At 51.8% G+C, this 11,337-nt stretch overlaps 1 protein-coding gene across 2 annotated transcripts in view; it reads left to right on the forward strand.

The window, feature by feature from the left end:
- The window catches only part of PALM (paralemmin), a 29,986-nt gene extending 18,703 nt beyond the window's left edge, over positions 1 to 11,283 (forward strand). The window contains exons 5-9 of one of the 2 annotated variants that reach the window (XM_072601741.1): positions 1,378 to 1,519; positions 2,499 to 2,520; positions 3,156 to 3,215; positions 5,464 to 5,595; positions 7,164 to 11,283. In XM_072601741.1, the coding sequence (XP_072457842.1) occupies positions 1,378 to 1,519; positions 2,499 to 2,520; positions 3,156 to 3,215; positions 5,464 to 5,595; positions 7,164 to 7,696 (889 nt within the window). In that variant the 3' untranslated portion in view covers positions 7,697 to 11,283. The remainder of the gene's footprint in view (positions 1 to 1,377; positions 1,520 to 2,498; positions 2,521 to 3,155; positions 3,216 to 5,463; positions 5,596 to 7,163) is intronic. The other variant, XM_072601742.1, reaches the window with a different exon arrangement.
- Positions 11,284 to 11,337: the final 54 nt, after the last annotated feature.

The following is an 11,337-nucleotide window of genomic DNA, read 5'->3' on the forward strand; positions in this document are numbered from 1 at the left end:
AGGCCCTTGGAGGGGGAGGGGAGCAGAGAGAAGACTCTTTCAGTCCTGGCTAAGACAAAACCTCTATCCAACCCAGCCAGGGGGACATCCAGGCTAGGGCCTCAGATCCTGCTGGGAAGGGACCTTCAGTCTGTGCAGATAAGGAGATAATTTCTCATGGTTCCCCCTCCCCCAGAATCCAGGCTGAGGAAGTATTCCATATAAATCTCTCATTTTGTAGAGGAGGGAAGAGATAGTCAGGGTGGGACCACGTCTTGAACCCAGGTTTCCCCATGTGAAGTTTGGAGATGCTGACTTTTCACAGAGATAGCACCCTCCTCACAATGCCTGGCACCTGGCAGGATCTTTAAGTGCTTGTTACCTCCCTGTGACTCCTGTAAACTAGCTAAATAGGGAGAATATGGAGAAGACCCCTATAGTTCCACACCCTTTCACCAAGGTTTTTTGCCTTTTGTCTTTCACAGACAAGAGTCCTCCCTTAAGGGGGTGATGTCTCTCCTGGGTCCAAGAAGGGGCAGTGCCCACCTGTTCCTTAACCTAGCTCTGTGACATCTAAAGTTGGTTGGCCCGCTAGAGTGCTTTGAGATCCTCTGTAGTTCTGTGCCTGGCTGTGGGAAGGGTGTGGTCACCTGGGGGGGCCTGAGTGACCTCTGGCTCAGCCCAGAAGGAAGCCACACACCCTGGGCTCACTACCCCACCCAAGCCAGCTGTGTTTGGCTTGGGGGGGGGGGTGGAGTGATGTGGGGGAAAGGGAGGGGTATTGGACAGTGGGAAAACCTGGGTCCTGTGAATTTTTCTTTCCAGAGATTTATTGTGCTTGGAAAGTGTCTCTGGTCTGGTTCCCCTGTCACTCTAGGAGACAGGGTGTAGTCACTGGCAGGTCTCTGGCACTTACCTCTTTTCTGTGGGTCTGCCTGATGTTCTCTCTCCCCCTCTTCTCTCTACCCTACTCCACCTCCCCCCCTCCCCAGGCAGCTTGTATCTGGAGCATCACAAAAACCTGGGTTCTAATCCAGACTCCAGCTCTGTGATCCTGGGGGAAATGCCAGTTCCTGTCTGTAACTTAGTTTCCCTATCTGTAAAATGAGGACTAGATGATCTCTAAGCATCCTCCCAGATCTTCAGTGGCTGATTAGGTAAAAGACAGCCTCATTTTGCTAATATACTCTGTTACTCACAGATTGTCAGAACTAGAGGAGTGCTTAGAGACCATCAAACCATTTTACAGATGGGGAAACAGGCCTTGATTGGGGAAGAGACTTGCCCAAAGGTACCCAATGAATCAGTGGCCAAGTCTTCTGACTTTTCAGCTCCAGGATCTGTTCATTGGTCATCCCTGATAACCTGAGCCTCAGCAAAGATTCTGTCCTCCCCTAGGTTGGAGACAGAGCTAGAGATCCTGGAGACAGGTGACTCTATCCCAGCTACCAGGGAGAATGTGGTGGTCCCAGCTCAGGCCCCAGCCCCAAGCCCTGTGAAGGAGGAGAGCAAGGAAGAGAAGATCCTTAATTCCCAAAAGGTGAGGTCCCTGCAGCAAGGTGGCTCTCGGGGGAGTTAAGAGACACTGCCCCGCTCAGGGAAGCCCCAATCCCAGAGGGAATCTTGAATCTTTAAGATCTGGAGGGATTGAAGAAGAGGGGAGCATCCTTTTGAGAGGGCTTCCTGGAGGGAGTGAATAAAGCCAAGCTTTAGCATCCCTGTATCCCTTTCCTCCTCCCTCCCAATGGCAGCCGGATGCTGTCCACACCTGACAGTTTCCTCCCTAAGATGGCTCTATTGACCCGTCAGCCAGACCCGGACACATCTGGCCTTCCTGGGGCAAAAGCTAAAGTCTCCTGGATCCTCTGCTCCTCCCTCCTTTCCCTTGGGATCCCATCCCCAGGAGCCTGGCCCTACCTCAACACCCTCCCTGATTAAGCCCACTTTTTGTGGGCCCTCCTCCGCCTGATCCAGTGGGATCCAGAACATGGGGGCCCAAAGGGGCTTTGGAGATTGTCTAGTTCGGCCCCATTTTAGAGGGGAAAAAGAAGCTCTGTTAGGAACAGGGGCTTCTCCTGAGCTATGCTGAATTGCTGCCCCCAGCCTTCCCCCTCCCCCAATAGGAGTGTGCTGTAAATGTTTAACAGCTAGCTCTCCAAGAGTTCAAACAATGTCCATAGAACACACTTTTGCGTTTTGTCTGCGTTTTAAACCTTTTTTCCTTGACTTAAAGTCTCTCTCAGCCATCAGTAAAACAATAATCTAGCATTTGCCGATTTCTGAGATGTATGCGCTCACATGGGAAACCTAATGACCAGGTTTTTAGCATGCCCCGGGCTCCCTCTCCGCTTCTTGCTTTTTCCGAGTAACTGCAGGGGTCCTGGGCAGCTGGAAAAGTGAGGTTCTGGGTCATGGGGAAGGGTACCAAGACCCAGCCTGCCCCAGGTTAGGTCTGTGGGTGGCTGGGGGGCCAGGCCATGGGAACTCAGGGTGACCATTCCCCTTTTTTCACTTTGCAGACCCCAGTGGCCTCCCCCAGAGGTAAGTGTCCAGGATCCCTGGATCTGGGAGGGTTACAGTGAGAATATTCAGATGGGGATGGTAGTGGGTGCCCTCTGGTGGTCAGATGGGGGAGATGCAGGAGAAACTGCTGGAGGGGGTCTCTTTGGGCTGCTCTAGCTTGCTTCCTTTGGAGAAGCTCAGAGTAGCAAATGTGAAACCTAAGAGGATGCTCAGAGATCCTCCTTAAACCCTGCATTTTTTTAGATGTAATAACCTTGGGAAAGAAAGTTAGAGCTGGTACTAGAACCTAGGCCTCTTGACTCCCTAAATGCATTACAACTCAGGGTGTCTTGGCTCCCCCAGTCTCCCCACACCCCATTGCTTCTTTCTCTAAAAGAGTCAGCCTAGGGTGTGGAAAGAGCCCTGGGTGTGGGGATGGAGATCTGATCCAAGTATGATATCTGTATGAATTTGGGGAAATGCCTTCCCTTCTTTGGGCCCCATCTGGAAATTGAGAATGATTCCTCAACCCTATTTTTCTGAGCAAGTTCCTTGTGTCTGAGGCTCAGTTTCTGTCTGTGATGTGGGATTTTTCCTCTGGGGAATGTATTCTTGGGACAGGGCTAGGTTCTGTCTCTTAATCGTGTCCCCTGATTCTTTCTCTTCCTGAGCAGAGAAGAAAGTCACCAGCAGCCCCATGAAGGTGGTGGAAGGCACTGAGATGATGAAGGCAGGTGGGTGGTGAACCTCTTTCCCGCTTCTACACCCCTAGGAGGGCTTTGGGCCAGCCCCTGCTGCCAGGGCAGGGTCCATTGTCTTCTAGAGCTCATGCTCCATCGCTGTCCATGACATTCAGCCAACTTTCAGCTATCTGGGAGTATGGATTATTTACATGGAAGACGACATGCTATCTGGCCTGTGATGGCCCTAGTGAAACCATCTCACTGTGGCAGTAATACTGATCTAGGGGGTAGAGTTTTAGATTATTGGTGACTTTTCATCACCTGGAATTAGTGGGGCTGGGAGCTGCTGAGAGTTGGCTGTGGGCCTAGCCCAAATGTGGGCTGGAAATAAGTACTGGGTGGGAAGGACTTTACTCAGAAAACCTGGTCCAGAGTTCTCAGAGGACTCTAGGTCATGCTATTGCAGCAGAATGTCCGCACCAAGGCCTTCCCAGGTCCCTCTGCTCAGGGCCCTGGATTTCTCCACATGAGACACTCTGTCTGCCTCCCTCATGGGTTGGCCCATCTGCTTTGGCTGCCCTCAAACACCACCCTCCCTTCCTTGGAGGAGTGGGCTTACTCGCATGGTAGCCCTAACTCAGCGCCGCCTTGCTGCTTCCAAGTCCTGGGTGCCTACAACTGTCTGGATCCTTCCCCTCCTTCCTGAGACACTGTCACCCCTACAGGCCCCAGCCCTGCCTGGCCCAATCTCAGGGGAACCAGCTCATTCTTCTAGTAGAGGCAACATTGAAGACGGCTGGGTTCAGGATGAGTGAGTTTTCTAAGCCCCAGGCCCTGGGGTGACAGCATACACTTGTGGGCAAACTGGGGAGTTCCTGTTAACACAGCATGCAGTGCATCCTAAGGCTGTGTGGGTTCTGAGGAAGGGAGAACTGGGACTCAGTTGGAAAGAGTGTAAGAGTTTGGAGCCAGACTATACTGTGAGCCTTTCGTGTAGGAAACTCACTTGGCCAGAGCAGAAGAATCACCTTGGGAAAGAGGGGAGAAAACAGGAACACAGTGTCTCCATTGTTATAGCCTCAGGAGTGGAGACTGGGGAAAGAGTGGGGGAAGATAACACCCCATGGGAATATCTCTGGCATTAACCTTAGGAGTGTAGACCGAGGAGAAGACAAGACTGCAGAGGGAGTATCTCCATGGTTCTCTTCAGGAACGGAGACTGATTATGAACCACTGAGGCATGGTTGTCAGGATCCAAAGGATCTTAGTAAGCCAGAAAAGTGGACCAGATATAATAAGACAGAATGTAATAAGGATAAATAATAAATCCAAAAATTGTGTTTAAAGGAAAAAAATAACTGTCTAAAGGATTGGTGGAGCCTTGACTTTTCTAGAGAGTTCCTGGGTTTTGTCTTAGCATCTCATTAGATTGTAAGTTCCTTGTGGGCAGACGTGGTCTTTTACTTCTTAGTATGTAATGGCACTTCATAAGTGCTTAATAAATGTTGTTCAGTTAATTGATCATTTTAGGAAGAACATTGAGGGTGATCGGGGTGATGTAGGGACAAGGGAACACTCAGGAAGAGAATTAGGTGAAGGAATTGGGGTTATTAGCTTGAAAAGAAGACAGGGTGAGTGGGTAATGGAGAGGGAGGATAGCTGTCTTGGAGGCTTTGAGGGGCCCTCATCTGGGAAAGTTCTTGGGAGTTGTTCTGCTTGGGCCTGAGGCCAGAACTAGAAGCAGGTATGAAGGTCAGACATGGATACAGGTCTTCCTTACTCTGAAGCCAGGCTCATATCACTCACATATGTTATATACCCTGAAGTATTTAAAGTTGGAATGAGATGGAAAGACCATCTAGGGTAACCTCCCTCATTTTGCAGATAGAGAAACTCGGGTTCAGTAATGGGAAGGGACCCAAGGTCCCACAAGTTGGACCATTAGGATTTGAACCCAGGTCTTCTGACTCCAAATCCAGTACACAGCATGACCTGTGTTGAGGAAGCAGGGGCAGTAACTGGAAGGAAATTTGAAGGCCTAATGCCTTGTTGGGGGAAACTGAGGCTCAGAGAGGGGAGGGATATGCCTGCGGTCACCCAGCTGAACCAGGACTCCTAGCGCCTTCCTCTGCAGCAGAGTGCTGCTCCTTGTGTGGCCACCCCACTCTTGCCTCTGCTTGGCCTCCCCTCTTCTGCTCTCCCACCCGCCTCGCTCCTTTGCTCGCTCCTGCTTGGCCCAAGGTCGGGGCTGGGGCCTGGGGTGCTCTTGTGGTAATTCCTGTCCCCCTTTATGTCTCAGCCATGTACTCTGTGGAGATAACCGTGGAGAAGGATAGGGTGACTGGAGAGACCAAAGTTCTGTCCAGCACCACCCTGCCCCCTCAGGAGCCCTTTCTGCAGGGGGTGAAGGTGTATGAGGACGAGATGAAAGGTAGGCCGCCAGCCTCCCTCGCTGTGAGGCCCTGAAGCTGCCTGGAGGAGCGAGGACCCAGGTTCCAGGACCTCCTCTCCTGGGACTGAGGATCCCCTTCACCCAAGGGTTGTTTTTCTCACAGCAGCCCCTCACAACCTGTCTGGTTCAGTCTATACAGCCTGGGGACAAAGTCTGCATAGTCCAGGATGCCCCGGTGAAGGGCACCGGTGCCCTGGGAGAGTTAGTGTCCAAAGAATGTTAGAACTAGGTGGCACCTTGAAACTTACAGTCCATTAATCTTTTACATTTGGGGGGCATCTGAGGCCCAGACAGTGAAGCCAGCTTGGCCCATGAGTTTCCATCAGAGGCTTCTCTTGAGGGAGGCTTCTCCTGGATTCCTCCCTCCCCCCTACTTCCACTGATAACCTGGACACTATTCCTGGGGGATTCAGAGCCAGCCAAACTGGACCCAGGTTGCTTAGTGACAGAAAGGTGATCCATCTCCATAGCAGCCGTGGGCTGGCAGGATTCCTGACCCTACTGCAGTCTTTTGACAGCCTGAGTGTCTCTTCTCCCTCCCACCCCTCACTACTCCCTCCTGGTGCCCTGGCGTCACCCTCCATGCCAGTCCAGCGCCCAGATTGGGTGGAGCAATGGTGCCACCCAGTGGTCAGAACAGCAGTTACCCCTCCCCTTAGCTTGGCCCTGCCTGGTTTTATTGAGAGGAGGCTCAGACTGGGGGCCTCCATCAGGGTTTCACTCCCAGGCTGCTGATGCTGCAGGAACTCAACACTCTTTGTCCCTGTGCTGGGAAAGAACCTGAGGCTGGATGCCAGGGAGGCTGGAATTCCAACCTTGGCTGCCCTGCAGAACTGGCTGTGTGACTTTGGGGAGGTCACCTGCCTTCTCTGTACTTTCCCTATCCATAAAAAGAGGATGTTTTACTGTCTTTTACCCCTCATCCTCGGGGTCATGGCCAGAGAGTTAGGGTGCAAGAGATTTTAAGTTCTGAGGTCAAAGTTCTTCAAAAGAATCCTTAGTTTCAAAGGCACTGTCTTTTGGGGGATCTTGTTCAAAGCATGTGAGAGCTGCAAAGACCTTTGGGTTCAACTCATTTTACAGTTGTGGAAACAGGCATAGAGGAGGGCAGGAAGAGCAGGACTGTCCAAATTAGGGCTTTTGTCCACCAGATGTTTAGTCAAACCCTTCAGGTATTGCTGTTCCCCAGTCACTCTCACTGGCTACCGCAGAAAGAATCATTTCTCCCAAATCTGTATTCAAACCTCTTGAGTTTGTTATCAAAGGAGGGAGGGAATCAGTTCTCTCTGGTGCAAGGTCAAAGCTCTTGACCTCCAGAGAGTGACTCTTACTGATTACATTAGGAGGGAGGGATACAATTCTCCTAGATCCAAGTTCAGGCCTCTGGAGCCCCTAGGGTCACCTTTACCTGTTACCACAGCACAGAATCAGTATTCCCAGCTCCAAGGCCAAACCCTGGCTGCAGCTCTGTTCAGACCTCCTTCCCAAGATCCCTTGGTCTTACAGTCTTATCCCTTGTCTCTCCCCTTCCTTCTCGCCTCATACAGTGGTTCATGCAGTGGATGGCACCACCGAGAATGGCATTCACCAGCTGAGTTCCTCTGAGGTAGATGACCTAATCCACAAAGCTGATGAGGTGACACTGAGTGAGGTGACAGTGACAGCAGCCCCTGAAGCCCGGGGGACCCCTGAGGTGGCGAGATCCACCCCCCGAAGGGAGATCACCGGAGTACAGGCACAGCCAGGAGAGGCCTCAGGCACTGAGGCAAGCCAGGAGCAACCAGTTACCATGATCTTCATGGGCTACCAGAATGTGGAGGATGAGGCAGAGACGAAGAAAGTCCTGGGTTTACAAGATACTATCAAGGCTGAGCTTGTGGTAATTGAGGACCCAGCCCCACCCAATGGGAGCGCCCAGGAACCCTCAGCCACTGCAGTCACCACTGCCGCAGACAACAAGGATGAGAATCAGGCTGGGGAGAAGCCAGGCCTTCAAAGCTCTCCGGGAGATGTCACAGCCAGCGCAGACAAAGACCTGGATATGAAGAAACAGCGTTGTCGATGTTGTTCTGTAATGTGAGGCCCCCAGGGCCTGTTGTCCCCTGGCCCTGACACCGCCTTTGAGCCACTCTGTGCCGTGCCCATGCTGGCCATACTGCCAAGGCCCAGCGTCTTCACACACACACACACACACACACACACACACACACACACACACACACGATTTTTTTGACATGAAAATATCTTTATGAAACAGAAACAAACCACTTGTTTCTCCTGCAATCCTTAACTATTAACAACAACCTGTATTCAGAATCAACACTCTTGCATTCCTGTGCACATACCAAACACTGCGACACATGCAGATTGATGCCCAGACACACTCAGAGAATGATGTACACTCTTTCAGAAACACACATATTGGTCACACTGAGAAATATTTTATGCAGGGACCCAGGACCAGATCACAGACCTCCAACTCAAGAATCACACACATACACACACATACATACACACACACACACACACACACACATACACACACATACACACACACACACATACACACACACGGAAGCACTCCAGATGCACAATCAGACAAGTGCAACCATACGGACACACGGACATTCAGATAGACAGAGACATCGTTCAAGCGACCCATACTCAGCCTAGCCGCAGTTCCCCCCGTACTCATTTACAAACACACAGATGTACTCTTCCCTCCTTCCTTCCCCCACTTCTTAACCAAGGACGAGGACTGTGCGGTTTGTAAAGGGTTCACAACCCCACCTTGCGGATGGAGCAGCGTTGGCCCTCCCAAGTCCTTGCCTTCGGACTGTGCCTGCTTTCCACATGGGCAGGGTGGGTGGGTGGGGAACATGAGCCTGCAGGAGTCGATGCAGTCTCCTTTTCTATCCTGAAGTGTGGTCCAGTGGAATGAGCGCTGGATTCAGAGGCAGAGGGCCTGGGTGCAAGGCCCAGCTCTGCTACTTAGTCTCCATGTGACCATGGGCAGGTCACTTCTCTCGGCCTCAGTTTCCTCATCTGTAAAATGAGGGCGTTGGATAAGTTGGCCTTGAAGGTCGCTCTCAGCTCTAGATCTTTGGTCCTATCCTTTGAAGAGGATGAATGGGCTGAGTTTCTGGCCCTGTTCTCCCACTTGTCTCTTGGAGGGAGGTGAGGGATGTCCTTGAAACACTGAGCTGGATCTGAGCGGTGGGAGGCAGCCCCTGGTGAGATTCTGCACCTCCCTGGCTCTGTGCCTGTGAATGGATTCAGAACTTCCTAGTGTAGGTGTTTTCTCCTAGGGTCTCCCCCCAGCTCTCCCTAGAAGCTAGTTTTGCTTGGTCCTGCTTGCTTGTGGTGACTCAGAAACCAGGACTTTCCTTCTTTCTGGCGCTTGTGAACCTGGAACCACCTGTGGAAAGGGAGGTAGCAATGGAGAACCAGGACTGGATCTATGAGACTGTGTGGATAAGGCTTCAGCCCTGGGGTAGGATTGGTGGGGGAGAGGGTTCTTCCCCAGAAATGCTCCTGGGATGGGGTTTTGTTCAGTGAAATCTGGGCCTCCTTGCCTTTGACGGAAAGACTCCCAGAACCCTTGCTCTTGAGTTTTGCTTGGTAAACTTTTGCTCTAGAATGTAGGGACGTTGTTGGAGATGCTGCTCTGAACTCTCAGGCCCCCTTCAGGTACAGAGGCCAGATCTAGAACCTACTGGTGAGTCTAGACCTCCACGTGAGAGTTCCACTCTCCAAAGGGGGGACCTCCCAGGACTAGGCGGTTGAGATGGTCAGTCTGGAGCAAACTTACCCTCAGATGCTAGCCTCCCCCGGGACCAGATTAGGGTGAGCCAGATGCAGTTGGGACATGGGGTGGCAAGGGGCAGGGCCCTCTTCCCACCTATAGGGAGCAGGTGCCCCTACAGAACCACAGCAATGACCCTTGGAATCCCTTCCTCTACAGAGGGGGAGTACAGTTACAGAAAGGTTGGGTGACTTCCACACCAGAGATACTCAACCTCACCCAGTGTAAACCCAAGGCTGTCTGTGGATGTGGGTACCCCTAGCATGCTTCCTAGCTGATCATGCTCCCTTTCCCCCTTGATCCCCTGGGCCTTCTCCATCTGGTGCTTCTCTCTTTGGCTGAGCCAGGCCCGGGGTAGGAGGGGACTTGATTTGGAGCTGCCAAGAGACTCCCCTTTTCCTTTCCTATACTATCTTCTCCTGTCTGCTTTGCTGGCCAGTTTGGCTTTGATGGGGAACAAAAGGATGCACCCTTGCCCTAGCCCAGGATGGTCTGGAAAGACCCAAAGTCTTGGAGCTGGACCCTTCAAGGGACAAGGACTGTGTACAAGGCCCAGGCCCAGGTGCGGGAGCTGGGCTCTTTATGAGCCCCTCCCTCTGGAGTAGCCTGCCCCACTTCCCCTCTCCTTGCTGAACTGAGGCTGGCTGGCTTGTGGTCATTCCTTTAGTGGACCACCAAGGAGTTTTGGGACAAAAACTCCCCACCCCTGCAAATGCTCAAGTTACCACTACCAGGAAGAGCACTCCTTTCACACCCATGACCCCATGGTCCAGTAGTCCCCAATTTTGTGAATTCTAAAAGTTACAGACTAATGAGCTAGATGTCAGTGCCCAGGAAAATTGTATTCTAGGGAGTTTGGAATTATTTAGAACGCCAAGTAAATGGTGATCGCTAGAAGTCAGCATGAGTCTACTACGATGAAGTCCTGCCAGCCTCTCCTTTCCCTCTTGACAGTTATTGGACTGGTAGGTCATGGAAGGTTAGAGACCATCCTTAACCACACTAGTTCTGGCAGTCCTGACTGGTGTCCCATGTGGTGTGAATAGAGGTAACACAAGGATTTCAATGCTAGTGATCTTTTTCCCTCCAAAATATTAAATATGAAATTATGTATGTACCCAGAATACTTGTGTGGCAGTTTTTCAGTATGAAAATAGACATGATTTCCTTTTATTTTGATCTGGCATTTCCCTGACTGCTGCCACCCCTCCCCCTGATTCTGGATATATATGTGCTAGAAATACCCCCCCCCCCCCCCCCCCCCCCCCCCGCCACCCGAACTGCTTAGAGCCATCTCTTTAACCCAAAGTTATCTGTGGTAATGATTTTGGGTGCGCTCTTCACACACATACAATGTATACACATACATGCACGCGTGCACACACTTTCCTGTCTCCCAATCTATGTTGGCTTTGAATTCCCAAGACCACTCCCCACCCCCAGCTCAGTACCATGAGCCAGACCCCGAGGACCATGTCTTCAAACAGACCCCTGGGGCCCAGTGGGGGTGGGCTCTCTCCAGGCCAGCCTGGCCAGGCAGGTCCCTGCCCTCGCCCCTGGTATGGGAGGGGTACAGCACCCCCATGATGCCTTTCCACTAGTTCATCTTGGCCTAGAGACCCGAGCAGGGAGGGAAAGTGTGTGCACTTTGCCGCCTCCCTCTTTGTTTGTTGTGTCTCCCCCTACCCAAGGTCTGCCCCAACTCTGTGCCTCCGTAAGTGTCCTTCCTTTCTGCCCTCTTTCAGTGAAAAGGCTCTGATGAGTTCCACTCACTGTTTGTAATGACAAAACTACCCCACAAAACTCTTTTCCTTCCTCCCCCTTTGGAGATGCAAATAAACAGTGTGAACAGCCTGCCCCTACCAGCTTCCCTGATTTCTTTCTTGGGGAGGGTTCAAATCTGGAAGAGCTTCCTG

This window comes from Notamacropus eugenii, chromosome 4 (genome assembly GCF_028372415.1).
Source record: "Notamacropus eugenii isolate mMacEug1 chromosome 4, mMacEug1.pri_v2, whole genome shotgun sequence".
NCBI classification, from domain to species: Eukaryota; Metazoa; Chordata; class Mammalia; order Diprotodontia; family Macropodidae; genus Notamacropus; species Notamacropus eugenii.